Below are 21,383 nucleotides of genomic sequence, written 5' to 3'. Positions count from 1 at the left end.
TAGATCTCTCCCCACTCAGAGAGTTACACCTGGAGAGCGATCCTGGGGTCGACTGCCAGTGTGGCTGGTGAACTGCACAATTCCTGGCAGGGATATGGCCATGGGCATCTCCTGCTCATTTATCCTGGGAGATGAAAACTAGAAGTGCATCAAGAAACAACTCAGGACTTACTTTGCAAATTTAATGCAGAACTGCGTGAAGTATTTCCGTGTGGAAGCCAGGTTGTCACGGATGATAGGGACGTTCTGCTTAATGTGAAGAATAACAGAAGTGACATAAGGGCTCTGGTCACCAACATGCTCCACATTCTGCCACGGCATCTGAAACAGCGACAGGACAGGACCAGGTTTTAGAGATCCTACTGGGGAACAGTGTTATCTATTACCAAGGAAAGGGCGTGGGGGCGGAAATTAGGTCACTTGGTGCTACAGGGATTGGCCTCTGCCAACATACTATTCTGTGACACAGAGGCTGCTTTTGAGTAAGAACAAGCCTCACCGGTGGCATGGAGGGCAGGCTCTGTTCCTTTTCCTACTGTTCCCACCTAAGGTTCCGACCCAAGCAAAGCTGTGTAAGGGATGCTCACCACATCACTAGGCAGAGGGTAAGAATCTGTCTAAACCCAGAGAACAGTGGTTCTCAACCCTTTGGGGTTGAATGACCTTTCACAGGGGTTGCATATCAGATATTTACATTATGATTAGCAAAATTATAGTTATGAAGTAGCAACAAAAATAGCTTTTTTGTTGTTTTTTTTTGGGGGGGGGGTGTTTCAAGACAGGGTTTCTCTGTAGCTTTGGAGCCTGTCCTGGAACTAGCTCTTGTAGACCAGGCTGACTTCTGCCTTCTGAGTGCTGGGATTAAAGGTGTTTACCACCATAACCCAACAACAAAAATAATCTTATGGCTGGGAGCCAACACAACATGAGATGTTAAAGGATCACAGCATTAGGAAGGTTGAGAACCACGAGAACTGAAGAATGGGGAGGAGTGTTTACTTCCAGGTACTTGTAGTTTGAGAGACTGGAGAGATTTAGCAGTTGGGCTCAATGTGGTGAAACCCAGAAACAAGTAGAAGAGATTTAACGTATACACCCTTTTCCAAGTAAACTGGGAGGAGTTGGGGATTTTATTATTGTTATTTATTGGTTTCTTGAGACAGGGTCTTACTTTTTAGTCCAGGCTGGCCTGGAACTTACTATGTAACTTAGATGGGCCTTAAACTTACAACAATCTTCCTGACTCAATCTCCTAAGTGCTAGGGTGATAGGCATGAGCCCCTATCCCTAGCTACAACCTTCCCCTCTCCCCCTAACACATACAAGTACACACACAAGTACATGTGTGGCTGATGTGATCTTTGACTAGTTAAGAACAACAAAAACGAGCTGGGTGGTGGCGGCTCATGCCTCTAACTCCTGCACTTGGGAGGCAGATGGATTTTGTGGGTTTAAGGCCAGCTTGGTCTACAGAGCGAGTTCCAGGGAAGCCAGGGCTCTTACACAGAGAAGCTCTGTCTTCAACAAACAAACAAACAACCAGAAGCAAAACAAGCATAAAAGAACAAAAATGAGGCTAAGAGTGGTGATACACACCTTTAATCTCAGCACTCAGAAGGCAAAGACAGGGGGATCTCCATGAATTGGAAACCAGCCTGATCTACATAGTGAGTTCCAGGACAGCCAGGGCTAGAGAGACCCTGTCTCAAACAAAACAAAGTAAAATAATAACAAAAACAAAACAGGACAAAAACCCCAAAATAAACAAATAAAATGGAGTTCAAGCTTGTACACCCAAGGGAGAAGCAGGGGCATGGCCTGCAAGGCAGGAAGAATTAACAGTGTAGACTCTGTCGTTTAGTGGAACGCAGGAGGGCTAGGGGCTCTCAGCTTATGTCACCTAGCATGTACTCATTCCTTACCCTGTCTTGAAGGAGCCCTGCTGAGCTGGCCTCTCACAGCCTAACAGGGCTGCCTGTTCAAAGCCCTCTTAAGCCAAACCAACCCTTTGGATCCATTCAGAAGGGAGGTCAGCAGCTCTAAGGCTTTCATGTCTCTGGCAAGAAAACACTTTTGCAAGAGCCTCTTGCAAAACTTCAAATCAGCTTTTGAAGCTGGGTGTGATGGTGTATAGGCTGAGGACGGAGGTTTGTAAGCTTGGGGCCAGCCTGGACCATATAAGTAGCACTCTGTCTCTACCAAAACAAACAAACAAAACCTAAATAAACAAACACAGGCTCCAGCTAGAGAAGGGGAACTCTGTCAGCAAGCAAAGGCACTTGTTTCAAAGCCCTGCGTTCACTACCTGGGACCTATGTGGTAGAAGGAAGACTACTGATAATTGCAACTTGTCCTTTGACTCCACAATGCCTATGGCACATGTGTGCACACACATACAAAATAAATACATTTTAAAAGATCTCTAAAAAAAGAAAAAGGAAATCTTGTTTATGGATCTGTTGATTGACTAAGACAGAACTGCATTGTGTTGTTCAGGCTGCTCTCATGACTTCTGCACTTGAGAGCTCTTCCCACCTCAGCCTCTCCAGTAGCTGGAGGTACAGCTTGTTTGGTAGTAAAAAAAAAAATCTGGGAAAAAATAGAAACAATGGAGAAACAGTTACAAGCTCCAACAAGAGTTGCCTGTACAGTGAGCTATGTGTAATATTTTCCTCATTATCTGTTACCTTATTTGAGAGGCTTTTCTTTCATCCCATTTTAAAGATCTGATCCTACCAAACAATGAACGTCCTGATTCCCAGTGAACTCATAAGGTGAGGCCCAAACTGACAGATGTTAGTCCACCCTTCATCTTCCTCTTCCCAGTTCTATAGCAAAGCTTGGAACACAGGGACCCAGGCATGGGCAAACATGGGGAACAAATGTGGGGAATTGGGCAGAGAGAATTTCATGTCCCACCTCAAATCAACATACAAATGACAAGTGCCTCTCAAGCTGGCAGCACTGGATAGTTCACGATCTTAATGTAGTTTATAAACAATGATTTAAAGATGACAGCTCCCCACTCGCAGAACACAGCTATAAAGAGAAGGGGTGGCATGTTCTGTCACTGGTTATAAAGCCTCTCTGATGCAAGGCAGATTGTAGCTGCGTGGCTGCTTCAAGTTCTTGCTAGTTAGCTGGATGGATATCACACCGATGTTCACATGTGTCATATATGTGAGGAGATTCCCACCTGCTTTAAGTTTTAGTCAGGTACGGTCAAATTGAAAGAAGTATTAGCAAGTATTCATGATTTTAAACTTTAGTTAGCTTAATGAAGAAAATAATTTACAGTACTGGGAAATAATGAGAACTGACATTGTTCTTATTTTATGTGTGTATGTACATGTACATGTGTGTGCATGCGTGAATGGAGGCCAAAGGTCAACCCTGAGTACTGTTTCTCAGGAGTCTACTTTGTTTTGACACAGGTCTCCCACTAGTTGGGGGGGGGTTGGCCACCACATGCCAAGGATCTGCTTGTCTCTACTTTCCCAGCATTTCCTGGCGTTTTACTTGGGTGCATAGGATCAGGGTCATGGCAGTCACTTTACTGACTGAATTATCTCCTCAGCCTGTTTTTATTTTCTTGTGTTGGGAATGAAACCCAGGGTCTCCGTGCTCTACCTGTGAGCTTCAGTTCCAGTCCTTGTTTCTCAACCTCATGCTTTCTGGTGTTTTGAGACAGGGTATCGCCCTGTAGCCCTGCCTATCTAGGCCAGGCTAGCTTTGAACTCCTGGTAATCCTTTTGCCTCAGCCCCACAAGTGCCAATCACTAACACACACCACCATGCCCAGAAACCAGCCCATTTCTATTACTAAAAAAAAAAAAAAATGTACAAAACACAGTCAGCAGTGCCTGTGCCTTGATACCACTCCAGCTGGCTGACACCTGCCCTCAACTACCCCAGATGGTTATGGCTTAGGTTGCTGTGTATTTTGGGGGTACAAGACCTTACCATGTAACCCAGGCTGCCCTGGAACTCAGAGATTTGTCTCTATCTTCCAAGTGCTGGGCTCAAAGGCCTGCACCACCATTTCTGGTCTTAGCTGTAACGTAAATTGTCAAAAAAAACTGGGTGTGGTAACACGTGGGAGGACTACCATAAACTAAAGGGTACCCTGGCTTTTACATCAAGACCATGTTCCCCAAAACAAGAAACAAACTAGGCATCAGTGTGAGTAGTCTGATGGCTGTGCGCGTGTTGTGTGTGTGTGTGTGGGGGGGGGGCTTCCCATGGTGATGCTTTGCCTGGTGTCATTTCACTTACTAGTTGTGTGTGATGTCATTTAGTTCTGATAGTCTGATAGGACAGGAGATCCAAATGACACTGCTGAGACAGGCAGGCTCATCTAAAGCCCAAGCACTACACAAGTGCTTGTGCGACACTTGCGACAAAGAGAAAACACCTCTGCTTGGGTGCATGCGGCTGTCAGGCAAATCTCAGCAAAGGGCATGGATGGTGTCTGTGCTAGAATGAGCACTGCAAAAAGTAGATTCCAGCACTTCCAGCATTTAAGTTACCCTTTTATAACGAGATTTTTCCTTTTGTGCCCTCTGTTTGGGGGTGAGGTGAACTGGGTTGAATACCATCTGGTACTATATAAATGACAAGAAACAGTTCACAAAAAACTTGTACATCAGATGTAGTGTTGACAGAAAGAGCAAGCAAGAAAATGAAGGAAGTAATGACAGAAGTGCCCAGGACTCGTGTTTAACCATAGGTGGCGTTGTGGAGCCCAGCCCATCTGTGGAGTTCTGCTTCTGCTGTGGGAGGTGTGTGGTCCCTGCTGCTACTTCCCACAGCAGGCTAGATCATCACATTGTTACAGAGGGCCCGCTGCAGCCCTGCAGAGAGCTCACTGCAGACCTTGCCTTTCCTCTTCTGCACAAGGCTCTGAAAGGCCTCCTGACAACCTGATCCTCAACTGAAAACCTAAATCCCTGCCTCAAGTTAGATTGATAGGGAGCACAGTCCCACATGTTTGGACTCCAGCAGCTGTAGTCTAGGGCTGTGATTTGGGCTTCCGAGCCATGGGCACCAAGTCCTGGACTTCATACACACACCCAGGCACTCACTCCTACAAGCCCCTGAATTATTTATAGGCACTTCTGCATGCTCAGCACTGGAGTAAGCCTTGGTGAGAAGACAGGGAGAACTACTCATGATCACCTACTATGTTCTCAGCACTGTGACTGACGCTGTCACACCAGCTCCTGCGTATGATGGTATTACCACACTTCACAGATGGGAACATGAGCTTCAGGACAGCGGTGACCTGTCTAGTGAGGCCAATCAGCTGGCAGGTGGGAAGCACAGATTCTGGCTTGTCCCATCCCAAAGCCCATGGTCTTTCCACTTTACCATGTTACTTCTAGAAAGACTATCTTCAAGTAACGTGAGGAGAGTTGGGGGACTTTAGCCTAGTAAAATGTACCCCGGTTAGGCATGCAGATGGCTGGGGAGAGGTAGGGTATGCAGGGGAGGAAGAACTGATGACTCACTGTAACTATGCTCCAAGATAACTCCCAGGGGAAGGCAGGATGACCTGGGACAGACAGTGGAGCACAAAAGGTCTGAAGGAGATAGGCATGCATGTGTACATAAGGCCCATCAACAGGGAAGTGATTTTTACTTTTGTCTTGGTTCTTTTCAGACAAGGGCTCATGTATTCAGGCTGGCCTTACACTATTGAGCTGAGGATGACTGTGCACTCCTGATCTTCCTGCTTCCACCTCCCAAGTGCTGGCATACACTTCCCCAGTGGTGACACCACACCAGACTGGGATGGGGGGTGGCCTTATAGAACTTTTCATGGTTTTTGGTGTGAGTGGTACTAGGACTAGAACTCGGGGTGTCATATGTGCTAGGCAATCAATCTCTCTACCACTCAGCTATAATACAGCCCTTTTAGGGAGCTGAGACAGGGTTTCTCTGTGCAGCCCTTGCTGGTTTGGAGATTGATAGGTAGACCAAGCTGGCCTGGAACTCACGAGGTCCACCTGCTTCTGCCTCCCAAGTGCCAGGATTAAAGGTTGCACCACCACCTATTTGTTGTGTGCATGAGTATGCCACTGCATATGTGTAGAGGCCTGAGGACAACTTACAACTCACTTTCAACTATGTGAGGCCCAAGGATCAAACTTCAGCCCTTGGGATTGGCAGCAAGCTCCTTTAACTGCTGGGCCATCTTTCTATTTATTTATTTATAAACATATCAGCATAAAAAGAAAAAGGGAACAAATCTGATTATTGTAATTACAGGTGATTACCGTCTTCTTTTAAATATTGGGGGTGGGGGGCTAGAGAGGTGGCTCAGGAATTCAGGGTATGCACTGCTTTTCCTTCCTGAGGATCCACGGCCAGTTTCCAGTACTCAGGTTGGCCAGCTCACAACTGCACATAACCCCAGTTCCAAAAGGATCCAGTGATTCTGGCCTCCACGTGTAATTCTCTCTCTCTCTCTCTCTCTCTCTCTCTCTCTCTCTCTCTCTCTCTCTCTCTCTCTCTCTCTCTCACACATACACACACACACATACACACTCATACATACATCAATCAAAATAAATAAAAATAAGTGTCAGGTGTAGTAGTGCACTTGGGAGGCAGAGGCAGGCGGATCTCTGTGAGATAAGAGGCCAGCCTGTTCAACATAGTGAGTTCCAGGACAGCCAGAGCTGCATATGAGACCTCTCCTCAAAATAAATGAATGAATGAATAAATAAATAAATCTGTATTTTCTAATAATAATGAGGGTGATTTGCCTTCATCATAATAAAAATAATTTTCATGAAAAGGAAGATGCACTTTGGTCATATGTGGAAAGTGAGCCGGGAGGGCTCTGGTGGCAATGCTCTGTAGGCCTGCTGACACAGGATACATTTTAATGAGAATGGGAGCAGATCTGACGCCAGTGCTAGCTGCCTCAAACTATCTTCAGGGACAACAATTCGGTTTCCTAAATCAGTTCATGGTCACAATTCTGAAACCTAATAGAAGATACATGCCGGACTAGAAGGAAATTGAACTTATTCTATTTTTTCCTTGCTTTTTCTAAAATTAGTATTAACAGGAAAAGCTAAGTGTGTTTGACCTTGGATAGAAACTTTGATTCTTTCAACCCAGTGATCTGGAAAAAACAAAACAAAACCAAAAAACAGTAAAGAGGGCACCGTTTTAAGGAGGCAGATTTTTATCTCAATCCTAGTTGGAAGACTATAATTGGACATACTGGTTCCTAAGAATCTGTGGAATTTACAGCTAGAAGACAAACTTCTCATGTTTCCACCCAAACTCCCCAAATAACCCCTTCCTAAGAATCAGAGGATGGTTTCATATTTTTCATAAGAAAGAAAGATGCATCTTGATCATGAGTGGAAAGGGAGCTTGGTGATTTCTGGTCATGGAACTGCTCTGAAGAGCCATGCATGTTGGGCGTAATATGAAAACCAAACAGATGATGAGCAGGCCGGGACAATTCCGTCATTTTCAGGAGAGAATACAGGCATACTTAAACACTTGGTCTGGCTACTCAACATGTATCTTGTTTTATAGGATAGTCATCCCTGTGAAAAGCTGGGTACGGATCTAAAAGGTGAGTCTGAATGCCTGGTGCACTCATGACCAAGGATAAGCCAGAGCCTTATACTCACTATGTACGTTACTTTAGCTACCATCCATCCATCCATCCACCCATCCATCCATCCATCCATGCATGCATGTATCCATTCATCCACCCACCCATCCATCCACCCACCCATCCATCCATAATCTTTGAGAGTCTCATTAATAGGCCAATCTGTCTGGAACTTGATACCTGGCTCAGCCTTTGCAGTGCTGGGATTACCACCTGTAAGATTTCTGCTGACCTGGTCACTCTGTACTTTCTCACCTACCCAGAAGCAGGGTGAAAGCCAGGGTGAAAGTGTGTTCCCAATTCTGACCATTCCCAGTCCCTTGCGCTGAGGGGCTCAGCTATTTAAGCATGGGGGAAGACCCCAGGCCTCATTCTCAGCTGGAGAGACCAGGGGGCTTGTGATCTGCCATCTCCACAGAGATATACAACCTCCTGCTCCATGCAGCTCAATCATCCCAGTATCATCTCCACTTCTCCACATCCTTTGGTCAAATGGGAATCTTTGGTCTTTATTTCTGGTTTCTTCTTCCTTTCTTTGCCTTTGAGGTCACTGCAGTACATTACTATAGAGCAAGGTCTGGCCTATGCATGGCATTCTACAAGAGACAAGACACAGACCTCGAGGTGTTCAAAGATTAAGAGGAAGATGGAGATTAGAAAAGAATTGTGTAATGGAGAGAGAGTATTGGTACTAGAGTATTTTGAGGGAGAAAAACATTTTCTGGCCAAGATAAGAAATGGTGACATGGTAAGGGACTCAGAATAACTAACGCAATGTCAAGAAAGAACAAAGCTGGGGGACCTGCAGCAATCTGCTCTAAAATCACTTTTAACAAGCTCAGAACCCAAACAGGGCACAAGGGCAGGCTTAAGCACGTCTGCAAAAACCCAGGCATCTACATTGAACTGCTTCCCTGCTCTCTCTGTCTTTCCCTTCCAGCAACAGTAACAGTAACAGTAACAGTTCTAGCTGTCCTGGAACTGTTTTGTAGACTAGACTGGCCTCACATTCAGAGATCCACCTGCCTCTGCCTTCTGAGGGCTGGGATTAAAGGCGTGTAGCAACCACCTGGCTTAATCTCATTTTTTAAAAGATGCACCTATTTTATGTGTATGAAAGTCCTGCTTGCATGTATGTGTACTGTGTGTGTGCCTGGTGCCAGGAGCCAGAGTTACAGGTGGTTGTAAGCCCTCAGTGGGGTTGTAGAAACCAAACGCAGGTCCTCCGCAGAGCAGTAAGTGCTTAACTGCTGAGCCACCACTCCAGCCTCTCTTATGATTTTTGCAGAGAGTAACAAGAACATCCAATAAGGGAAACTGTCTTTTGAGCACACGGGTAGAAAAGCTGGATATCTGCATGCAGAGGGATGCAGTGAGTGCTCACCTCACACCACACACAGAATTAACTCTAACTGGATTGAAGACTTGGACATAAGAGCAGAACCTATAAAGCTCTGTCCTTAAGTAATCTATCCTTGTTATGACACCAAGAGCATAAGAATAAGAACAAAGATGATAAATTAGACTTTAGTGATATAAGGACACATTATGCAGGAATGAAAGGTCAGTCCCCAGAACGAGTGAACACAACACAACACAGAGCTGCTATAGGCTCTAAAAGGAACTTTCATCACTTGGGAGGATGTAGCAGTGGGATAGATAGATTGACACTACCCTGAGCAAACACACACCTTGAATGCCAGCACTCAGGATGTAGAGGCAGGTGGATCTCTGAGTTCAAGGCCAGCCTGATCTACAGAGTAAGTTCCAGGACAGTCAGGGATACACAGGGAAACCCTGTCTTGAAAAAACAAAACCAACCCCCCCCCCAAAAAAAACAAACAACAAAAAAAAGAAAATCAAAACCAAAAGAAAGCAAAACACTAAAAAATAAAGGAGAAAGAGAAGATGATGAATTTCTATAACTCAATAACAGAAAACCCAAGTTTACAATGGTGACAGTTCAGTTAATATTTCTTTAAGGAGGACACTCAGATTGCCAACCCCAAGAGATACCTATTGTCACTTTATCTCAGTCATCAGGGAAATGCAGTGAGGCCACAAGGAGGTACTTCTTCATACCTACAAGGATGACCATGATTTTAATAAATGTAAAGTAAATACTGGTGGAAATGTGGGAAGATTAGAAGCTTATACTGTGCTGGTGGGAATGTCAAATTGGCAGATATGGGAAACCATGAGGCAGTGCCTGGAGTAGTAATATCGAAGCTAGCTTGAGATTCAGCACTTCCTCTCCTAGGTGTGCACTGAAGAGAACTGAGAACATACACTCACACAGATGTTCACATCATTGTTCACACTAGCTGGAAACAACTCTAACAAGGAAATAATGGAATATCACTCAGTCATTAAAAGGAATGAACTAGAGGCTTGCCCTCTGCAAAGTCTTGGGTTCAAGCCCTCTATCATTGCTTTAAAATGGAGTATGTCCAGGTGTGGGGGTGTACATCTTTAATCTTTAATCTTTACTAGGGAGACAGAGCAGGTGGATCTCTTGTGGGTTTTAGAGCAACCTGGTCTACATAGTAAGTTTTAGGCCAGCCAGGGCTATACAGCAAGGCCCTGTCTGGAAATAAAAACAAACAAAATTCACAATAAACCAGAAATATGTACCATGGACACATGGCATACCATGAATGAACTTTGAAAATACTGTGCAGTGATGGAAGCCCAGCAGGAAAAGCTACACACAACCACATGTAAAGTGTCTAGAATAGTAATCTATACAGAGAGTAAGTAGACTAATGGCTTTGAGGGAATATGGTGTGTGTGTGGGGGGGCTGCTGAGAGGGATGGGCTTCTTTCTGGGGTGATAAGGGTACCCTGGAATGAGACAGTCCTGGTGGACATGTGGCCTCAAATGTGTACTAAATTCTATTAATTTGGATACTTTCAGGAGTGAACTGTTCTCTGGGATTTGTTATGGTTAGGGTTTTTTGCTTTGTTTTGTTTTTTTGTTTTTGTCAACCTGACTCCAGGTTCCTACCTTGAGTTCCTGTACTGACTTCCTTCGGTAATGGAGTAAGACAGGAAGTTCACTGTAACGTTTACATGGGGGACAGATAGTCAACAGAAACCTTAACTAAGACAGGAATTACACTGGAACGTTTACAAGGGGGACAGATAGTCAAGCTCACTCTTAAAAAGGTCGCACTTTTTTTTGGATAGACCACGATGGGAAGAGAATTCTACACAAAAAGGTCAGAATGAGGGAGGGCAAGGAAACCACCAGAAGGCAGAGCACTCAGGCCAGTGGGACCGGCTGGACCTGGGGTGCACGGTGTTTGCACAGGAGCAGTACAACCTGTGCAGTCAAGAGATCCAGGGTACTGACAGGAAATACGGCAACTGAGGAGATCTAGAGCTTGCTTTGGCCTCCCAGGACAACAACGGAGCTGCTGGGCTCCAGCCACCTTGTCAAGGAGCCTCTGCCCTGGGTTCTGCTGCACTAGAAGCCCGCTCCACACTGTCCTCACTATTTATGAAATACGTCTATTTATTCGACTGTTATTTTGAGTTTTCTCCCCCACAGCATAAACTTGAAAACAGCCTTGCTTGAGTCCAGAGTATTCTGTAACTTCCTAAGGCAGTGAGTGGGGTTGGTAATTTTGACAAAAATGACTTTCCTAACTTAAAAAGCTTTCCTTCCCACTGCAGTCCTGTTGGGAACAGCTTCTTCATCGCACACTCCCTCAGGAGAACCGGACCAGGTTCCATCCCCCATCGGTTTCTCATGCTGACTGCTGGATTCTGCTTTTCTCCTCTCACCCCACCACAGTTCTCCGCCCACTCCGCCCACCAGATGAGACACCTGGAGACAGTGCCTAGGCCTTTCCCAGCCTCGTGCTGGGCAGAGTCCAAGCTGGACTAGTCAGCCAGCAGCAAACAACGGTGGAATCAGAGACGGAAATAATCGCCATCACAAAGGTTTGGAGAAATTCTAGAAGAAACTCTATGGAACAGGCTGCAGACACTAACGGGGTGCATACCAAGGCAGCCGGCGACTACTGCCGTGTTTACTTTAATCACATGGATCTCATTTTACTAGAACTCCAGAAGACTCAGACAAAAAGGAATGGCCTTCCAACTGCTATGCTCCCAAACCTAGGATTTTCCTATGATATAAACACAAGATTCTGGAGGTATGGTTATATTTGCTGGTGTGCATCTAGGGAGAAATGGATGGTGAGGAAGGGGAACTTGAGGGCAGTCTGCCTAATGAACTGACAGTTCATATAAGCAACACCTGGAGTGTTAAACCCATTCCATGTGTTATTTTACTGAGAAAAAAAAAGAATCCACTCTTCCTTTGGTCAGTGTGAAAATCTTTTGGCAGCTGCGTTTCAGGCTGCGGTGTGTGGCGGTTCAGGAGATGGCAGCTGGAACGGATCAAACTCAGGATGCATAGAGTGTTTGCCAGCAGTGAGGGAATAGCCAGAGCCCAGGAAACGAATCCTCACAGCCTGCTTCTTTAAGAGAACAGCCTAGCCTCCAGCTGCCTGCTTACAGTGTGTGGCTGGGGATCCCGGCTGGGCATAGGACTGGCCTTGGGAACAGGAGCTTTGGAACATCAGCTGCTTCATAACTTCCTACTTCACTCCTTAAACCCTAAAGCCAAAGTTTTGGTTTTAATCCTACTTTTGTTAAATAGTTATAATCTACTATAAAACCAAACTCAGACCAAATGTCTGCTTCCTGAGGCACGGCATTCCTCTTGTCAAGAGGGAGGAACCAAGGCTTTCTGAGCACTTGACTGGCACTACCAGGCACTCATTGCTGTCCAGTCTCACAGCTCTGGGAGGCAGCCAGCTAGATGCATTTCACATAGAGGAGACGGGCCTGCACAGGCTAAGTCATGTGTGCGGTGCTCTCAGAAGAAACCAGAGAATGCAGGTCTGCCTGACCCCTGTGTTAAGGTTCCTCCCAATGCCCTGTCATAAATCCTGCTCAGTTTTCCCCAGACAAGTGAGTCTTCCAAGAGCCCATGACTAGATAAATGTTGGCAAGCTTTTTCTGGACAGGGTCAGCTAGTCAGTGTTTTAGCATTGTGGGCTATAAGTTCTCTTTATAACCACTAATTGCTACAGTCACAGCACAGAGACAGCCATAGAGGGTGCATAAGGGAATGGACATGGCTATATTCCGCTAAGACTTGCAGGAACAAGTGGTGGGCCACATTTGGCTGCAGGCTATGGTTTGTTATCCCTTGCTCTACAAGGCTTGCTGGGCTTAAAAGTCAACAAAGAATTGCCTACTTTCTACTTAATAAACACGAAGGCTCCAATATGGTCTAGACATGTAGGGAATACTCTTGTTCTTTGTTGAGACAGGGAGGCCTTGAACTTGAAATCCTCTTGCCTCAGCCTTCTAAATCGTGAGGTTATACACAGAACCATCATCACATTCCCCAGGAATTTACTCTCTGGGGAAGAAAAGACAGGCAAACAAAACCCCCAAAAGCAGTACATGGCGAGAGAGAAAGGGCCACAGGGATGAGGGTACATTAAAACCAGAGCCCACTATGCGATCAGATTATCTAGTCACCAAAGCTCAGGAAAAGCCAGAACCTCTTAGTGGGCAGGATGAAGCAAAGAGTCAAGAGTCAGTGCTGCAGAGCTCAGCAAACTGCTCATCCGGCAAGAGCACAGACAGGTTTCAGCAGGAGCTAGATGCCGGCCCAAGAAGCCATCCCCTTCAGACGCACCCCATCCCCACCCCACAGAAGGGTCAGCAACAGTCCCAGGTGCCTAGCGGGAACTCTGGGAGGTCCAGGTCTCCCCCCCCCCCCCCCGTCCCCTCAGCTGACACTAAGCAGGGTCGGAAACACATAAGGAAAGGCACATCAGTCACTCTGGTGGGAGGCCAGCTCCTACGACCTCACCTTGCTCATGGCAATCAGGGCAGGATCGCAGGCTGCGTCCAGATCCTGAACCAACAGCTGGATGCTGCTGGAGATGACACTGCAAAGAGACAGACGCCTGCGGTCACTGCTCCAGAAAGGGACAGGGTGAGGCTATGGGCCTCTTCAGGTGCTTTTGGCTTATGTGCAAAATTAAAATTTGTCATTTCTTTATGAAATCTTGGGTTTTAATCACTGACAATGGAGGAAGAACTGGCTGTTCATGTCCTGTTCTTATTTGTGTGTGTCTTATCCAGTTAGGACCCAAACTTCCATGGCTACTCCCATAATTGCTAACCCTAGAGTATCTTTGAGGACTCCTCCAAAAGCATCTGTGTTGAAAACTTATTTAAGTAGAATGAGGAGGAGGAGGAAGAGGAGGGAGATCAGGGTACTGCTCCTCACGGCTGGTAGAGAATGCCTGGGGAATGCTTAGATTCTGTAGGGACTAAGGCACACACAGCCTGTGGAAAAGGAAGGTTGGCCTGGAGTAAGCGCCTGGAAGGTACGTACGTGCTGAATGTGTCCATTTCTCCAGTGAGATTAATTCGTTCAGTCAGACTCACATCCACTTTTTCTTTGAGTTTTTCTTCTAGCTGTTAGGAAAGGGATAAAGCGGAAGCATGTTTAATGATTACCCTAAGGTGTTCCATACACTAACTGAGGCTCAAAGGGGATGAGCCAGACAGGTCCAGACACAACATGAGACACGTTTCCTTCTCATCAGGATGTGAGGGAAGTCCCACCACCCTCACTTCACAGACGTGGACTGCAGTAGCCCACCCAACAGTGGTAGGGCCAAAATCAGCTTCGGAGGACCCAGCCCCTTTGGCAGCACACTGGGCTTACTTCTAACCACAAAGCAATAGATCATGTGGTTCGTCCTCCACGGGCTCCTGCTTGGAGTGTTCGCTCCTAGTGGTGGTGCTATTCTGGAGGCTGTGACGCCTTTATGAGATGGAGTCTAGATCTCAGGAGCTGGGAGAAGGAGGGCTTTGCAAAGTTACAGGAAAGCCCTGCTTCCCGGCTGCTGGCATGCAAGGAGCCTCTGCTCATGACTCACAGCCAGGAGCACTGGGCTCCTCCCCATGGTGCCAGACCGCAATCACCTCTCCTGCCTTTGTTGTATCTGTGAGACATAACAAGTATGGTTTCCCTGAGTGCCCCATGAGCCTTAGTCTCACTCACTAGTCTCGGGAACTTCTACTCTGAGTGACAGTAAAATCAGCGGACCTTTGCCAAGTGTTTCTGTGGTCACTAGCTTGCCAAGGTGCCAGATGTCTCAAGCGGTGGACTGGAAATACATCTTCACCTTGGTCAGCTTAGGGCTCAGGGCAGGATCGCTGACATACTCCTGAGTCTTGGAGAAAAAGACAATTGGCCAGGGCCTGGGAGGACCTAAACATGCTCTGGGAACTGATAAATCAATCACATTCAGTCTAAGAAGATGAACACGCTACTTTAAAATGTAGGTGCTCTTAGAGGACTGGAGAGATGGTTCAGTTCCCAGCACCTGCATGGTGGCTCACCACAGCCTGTAACTATGGCTTAAGGGAATCCATCACCCTCTTCTGACCTTCATGGGCACTGAATGAATGTGCTGCACATAAATCACATAGGCGTGCGCGCACACACACACACACACACACACACACACACACACGTATTAAAAAACTTAAAAACAAAAGTATTCTTAAAATGTGTGCAAATGAGGGTAACCTTTTTTTAAAAATATTTATTTATTTATTATATATACAATATTCTTTCTGTGTGTATGCCTGAAGGCCAGAAGAGGACACCAGACCCCATTACAGATGGTTGTGAGCCACCATGTGGTTGCTGGGAATTGAACTCAGGACCTTTGGAAGAGCAGGCAATGCTCTTAACCTCTGAGCCAACTCTCCAGCCCTGAGGGTAACCTTTTTAGAAGGCAATTTATAAACTGCATCTGGTAATTTCATTTAGAAATGTATTTTTTTTTAAATTGTGAGAATAATGTACAGAGCTATGCAAGGACTCTAGGCAGCGTTAATTCCACCACTACTTACGGAAGCCTGCTTTGTGCCAGGCTCCTCCTCATTTAAAGGGGTGAGGGGCCATTCAAAGAACTCAAAGGGTCAGATCCTGTATCTGTAAAGTTCTATCCAGAGGGGTTTTTATTACTGGAAACCAGGGAGCAGTCTACACGGACACCTACGATGGAGGATGAGACAGCATCTGCATGCTCCAGTGGCCTCTACCATTTCATTAAAGATAAATGCTAACTTTAAGCACAACACGGGTCATGTCTACCTTTCTGGTTTCACCTTGCAACTCCTGCCTTGCCTCCGGCATTTGCAGTTTCAGGGTCTTTGTCTCTCAGGACCTTCACACTCCATAATCCTCCCTCTAAAATGCCCCTGCTCGTCCTCCTGACCAGACCCCCATTTCCGTGCCCTTCCAACTCCTCTCTTGGCATCTGCTTCTTCTTCTCCCCACTTAACACAAAACGGCAGAGAAACCCTGGCTTGCCTGCTTCCTTTCTGCTTTCCATCAGTCTGAGTCTCCTGAGAGACAGATGCCTGTCCTCACTGTGCCATGACCCGTGGCCGTGCCTGCTATGGGAAGTGTCTAGTGAAGTGTGCTTGAAGCTCGGGGAGACCCTGAACTTCTGCTTCTCCTCTTCCACTCCCAAAGACAGGGATTTCAGTTCAAGTGTGCACCACCACACCCGGTTTATGTGGAGCTAGGGATGAAAGCCAGAGCTGCACACATGCTAGGCAAGGCCTGGATCAACTGTGTTGCATCCCTAGCCACCCTATCCCCTCACCCTGGAACTAATCACTTCTCCAGGAATCTCTGTTTCTTCTAAAGGAACGCGTCATTCAGACTTCTCATAGGTGACTAAGAATGCATACACTTTTATAATCAGTAAGATGATTTTCATTAAATTAAAAAAATGGCTAAATGTTCTTTGATTTATTCATACTTCTAAAATACCTAAGAATCTGTTCTAGAAACGCAATATAAAACTTGTAAGATGCTATATTCAGAAAGATGAGTTTGTAAGATTATTTAAAGAAGCAAAACTTTAAAGCAGTATAAATAAATACCAAGGCTATTATTAAATATCTACTAATCCTTTAATGGAATATTATATAACCATAAGTAATAATAATAAAAATAGTTTAGTAACAGGAGAATGCTAAGACACTAACACTAACAAGAGGATGTACAAGTGAACTAAGTTAACTGCATACAAAACTATGTTTATAAAATAACTCAAGCTGCCGGTTTGGTGTGTGTGTGCTTATGAAGAGATTTTTATTACATATTTTAAGCAAAGTGCTTAAGAAGAAAGTGAGACAGACACAGCTGAGAATGTGGGCCAGGTTTTAAAGGAGTTCTAAGTGCAGTGTTTTGTTTTATGCTACTTTGGTCACTTTACTTTTAAGATTCTGTATTAAAAGTCTGGCATGGTGGCACATGCCTTTAATCCCAGCACTGGGAAGCAAAGGCAGATGGGTCTCTCTGAGTTCTAGACCAGCCTGGTCTACATACTGAGACCCTGTCTCAATCAAAGAGACATATTATTGTATGTCTTTCTCACACACTTTAAAAGCCTATGTTCGGCATGAAGGGTGTGTGTGTGTGTGTGCGCGTGCACATGCATGTACTTCTGGCTCCAAGGCCAAAGTGGTCTTCAAGTATGTCTACGTGACCATGCCCCAAAGCAGAGCGTGCTATTACAGCCTTGGTCTTGGCATCTGGGCCCAGTTTTCTGACCCTCAAGGAAGCCGCTGGACACTTCCTGTGTTCACACCCTGGCACATAGGGGTCCAAGCTGTCATGTCTGAACTGTCCCTTGTGACTGACTTCTTAAACGCTTAGGGAATAAGCATCAACATCAGGAAGAGCAGGGCTCTCTCTCCATGGCCACTTTCTTGCTCTTAGCCTCAGGGCCCCCCCCCTGCCAAATGGGGGGAAAAGAGCCTCCAATCCTGTGGCAGGCTGAGTGGCCAGTTGCTCCTCCTCCTGCAAGCTGGTTGGTGAACAGCCTCCAGCAGCTCCAGCAGAGGCCCCACCCTTTCCGCCTCACAGGCTACATCTCAAACAATGGTTGTTTTGGTGGACAGAGAACGCTAGAAAATGTCAGGAGACACATAGAATCCTGAAGGACTTTGCTTATTAACATGCTAAGAATGGCATGGAGCCACTGGGAAACTCACCCACCAAAGGAGTTTATCGCTGCTCTTCTCATTATGGACAATGCACTACTGACCTACTTTTAAGAGGTCCTGCCTGGCTGGTAGCTTACCATACTTCTACTAGATGGCTGCTGGGGCATCTCTGACTACATGGTAAGTTTCTTCCTGTGAGGCCAACTGGCCTGCTGCAGGTCAATTCAGTGGAGCTTAGTGGCGCTCTCGGCCTATTCCAGGTCTAGCTGAGAACTCCAGGAAGGCAGCCTGCTCAGCTGGGGGCTCACCTGCTGGGTGGTGGCCAGACAGTACTCGGCTGTGCTGAGGATGCTGCAGATGAGGCACAGCTCCTCCAGAGTGAACCTGGCCACTTCAGAGCCCTCCTTCTCTTTGAGGAGGCTGCTGATGGTCAGCCCCCCGCTGCTGCTGCTGGTCCTGAGAAAAAGGACAGGAACTAGTCAGGCTGCAGACGCTAATTTACTTCCTGAAGCTGTGTATTTTATGACAAAGAAGAAAGGGGAGGGAAGGCTGGCTACAGTACAAATAAATCAACATACAATGGGCCCCTCTGCTCCAGCCCTTACCTTGACTGTCATCGGTTAGACCCTCTCACCCACAGGAACAGGAAGAGACACGCCAAGAGAAAGGCGGTGGTGAGCAGTCCTCACCTGGGATGGCCCCATTCTCACCAAGGAGGCTGTTCAGCCTAGCGCCTTGTGGAGATTCCCTGAGTGCAGCTCTCACATGGGGGGTGGGGCATCTGCAGCATAAAAGCTGCTTCCCCACCCATCTTTCTCAGGTGAGATGTGTACATGTGGAGCAGCTCATACGTGAACAAGCAGAGGAAGACAGTTGGACAGTACACACGTGTGCCCGTGCACACTGGCTGGGAGCACAGGTGGACAGTGGGTGTCCTCCTCTATCGTTCTGTATCTTGTTTTTGAGATACGATCTCTCATTAAACTTGGAGCTTGCCAGAGTTGGCCTGACTGGCTGCCGTTGAGGCCCTGGACTCCTCTTGTCTCTGCCTCCTAGTTTAATGATTACAAGTGAGTGTTGTCACATCCAGCATGTGCGTCCTGGGGATCTGAACTCAGGTCCTCATGCTTGTGAAGGAGACACTTTACCCATTCAGCCTTCTCCTCAGCCCCAATCCATCCCCATCTTTAAACATAAGACTGCACACAGCATCAGAGGCTGTGAAAGATAATGGGTGGGGGGTTTATCTATCTGGAACTTAAGGCATGGACACACTGAACAGGCTGGGGCGACACTCCTCTCTATTGAGTAACATCCTTTCTGTGTTGAGCCCATGTGCACTGTGTGCATACGTATAATAGGCCCAACTCAGTGATGCACTGTGACCTTCGCTGGTGGACAGGGAACACGCCTGCTGACAGTCATGGTCAGCTGTGGATTGCCATTAAAGAAGACAGCAGTGCGTCAGGCCCCCGGGAGCCCAGAAGGAGTGTTTTCCTCCTCGACATTCTAAGTGGCTCAGTAAACAAGCCCAGAGTGGCTTTCCTTAAAGACTCCCTTATTAAGGGATGTTAGAGTCTCGCTTTCCTGCTGAGAGTGAGGGAAAAGGACTCACTTAGGCAGATTGCCAGAGAGGATCTTCCAGGCGTATTCTCGGAGGTACTTCTGGAATATGGTAGTCAGGGCGATCATGGGCTCGCCTGTGCTGAGCTGTGAGCACTGCACCATGCACTTCTTGTAGTAGACAAAGAGGTCAGCACAACTGGGGAGTACAGCACCCCCTTCGTCAGTGTTCGGTTTCGGTGGGCCCTGGGCTTTGAAATCTGTCACAAACCGGTCTATCAGCTCGCTGAGGTTTCTGAAAGAGCAGAAATGCTGTTTCACATGGAGAGATCAGGCAGGGTGCTGTCTGCAGTGGACATAAGCACTTCCCACAAGTGCTACCCACACTTACAAGTGGGTGCATTTTATTATGTCGTTACTCACCTCCCTGCTTAAAAAAATGGCAGCAATAATGTCTGACATTTGTACTCTGCTTTGTTCCAAGGCATCTCATCAGCATGTCTGACCCCAGGGCCCCTGAGACAGAGCACTCCTGCTCCTCTAGGTGAGAAAACCGACACGACACTGTCCACCCCAGAATGCTGAGCACCAGCGGCCCTTTCCCACTCCACAGCCCTAAACACTAACGACAGTGACCACTTCCTAAACACTGTGGTGGCCCAGCAGTCATGGCTGTGCTTTATAATCATGTCATGTTAATATCAAATAATCAAGTTTCCAACAGTAACCTTCGGAGGCACTAATTTTATATTCCCCTTTCTCCCAAAGCCAGGTGCAGAAAAGTTAAACACCTTGTCCAAGACAAGCCGGGGAACCAGGACACAAACCCCAGCAGCCTGGACCCAAGCCTCTACAAAGGTTCTGATGGCAGCAAAGATGTGGGCATTGCCTGCCATGATGGTTGGAAGTCCCTGGAATCCTTGAGTCCAAGCAAGTCCTTCCTTCCTAAGGTGTTTCTTGCTAAATATCTTCTCACAATAGCAAGAAAAGTGAGAAGAAAAGCATGATCTCACTCAGAGTTGTTTTTAGTCTTTTGAGAAAAAATCCTTTCTATGTGAGAAACTTAGCATTTATCAGGCTGTTTGAACTTATTTATTTTTTAATATAATGTTATTTCCTTTCATACTTTACACAATTACTGATATAAAGGCTAATACTTCATATGTTTATCATATAGAGAGAAACCTTGATAATCTCATAAATTCTAATAAATTTAGTGAGTTTGTGAACCTAAATGTGCCCAAGGACAAATGCCTGAATAAAGAGGATGCTATTTAAAGACCAAATGCCTTCCTTAAGAAGAACAGTTTTTTTCTTATAACTTCCAGAATCAGAGACGCAAAAATATCTTGAATAAGAGTGGCTGGGAACAGCTCTAGGCCTGGTCATGGTGGTGGTGGTGGCTGTGATCTGTCTCCACTTTCCCAGGCAAACATCCCTCAATTTGCCCCAGTCACCCTGAGTCATCAGGAGCTGGAATCTAGCAGGGCCATAATCACTGTCCTCTGCACAGCTGTGCTGTGTGAACAATGGGAGGCCCCATTCTTGACATGCAGCACCTTGTTAACTTGCTGGCTAAGGCTATAAGAATCCAGCTGTGTTTTAAAACTATATTTATACAATAAGAAGAAAAAGGCAAGAACCACACACAGCATTGATTAGCAGGGATAGGAAACAATTGACATTTACTCCAATGCTTTTGTTAGTCGAAGTTTATGACATCCAGATGTGGCTGCTTCACCCAGGCTAGGTCTCTGCCTACAGAAAGAAGGGCCTCTTTTGTTGACCTTGAGAAATGTCCTGGCCACCTCCCCCATTCTGCACAAACTCTTCTTGCTCTGCTTTCCCATGGACCTTCACAACTCTCCTGCAGGGCAGGCCTCTGTGCCAGCCAGGTGCCTAGGCCAGTCACTTTGTGGCCCCTTTGCTCGGCTTTTACCTGTCGCCTCCTGGCCAAAGCACCTTCCTCTTGATTCCTAGTCCCAGGCTTCACTGCACAACTCAAACTAATACCTGCTCCCTCAACTGGAACTGTCATCACCAGCCACTCACTGCTACATGATTTGTTTTTGGTTTATCCACCTACTGTGAGATGAGG

The 21,383-nt window shown here is 46.4% G+C and overlaps 1 protein-coding gene across 1 annotated transcript in view; it reads right to left on the bottom strand.

Moving 5' to 3' along the window:
• Vps53 (VPS53 subunit of GARP complex) overlaps positions 1-21,383 on the bottom strand; it is a 136,047-nt gene that overhangs the window by 17,487 nt on the left and 97,177 nt on the right. Inside the window, exons 14-18 of the mRNA XM_038327391.2 lie at positions 19,338-19,580; positions 18,031-18,178; positions 14,076-14,158; positions 13,545-13,623; positions 173-321 (exon numbers count right to left, since the gene is read on the bottom strand). Of these exons, the coding sequence (XP_038183319.1) occupies positions 173-321; positions 13,545-13,623; positions 14,076-14,158; positions 18,031-18,178; positions 19,338-19,580 (702 nt within the window). The remainder of the gene's footprint in view (positions 1-172; positions 322-13,544; positions 13,624-14,075; positions 14,159-18,030; positions 18,179-19,337; positions 19,581-21,383) is intronic.

Source organism: Arvicola amphibius, chromosome 4 (genome assembly GCF_903992535.2).
Source record: "Arvicola amphibius chromosome 4, mArvAmp1.2, whole genome shotgun sequence".
Taxonomy (NCBI): domain Eukaryota; kingdom Metazoa; phylum Chordata; class Mammalia; order Rodentia; family Cricetidae; genus Arvicola; species Arvicola amphibius.
This window is presented reverse-complemented; position numbering and strand designations above follow the sequence as displayed.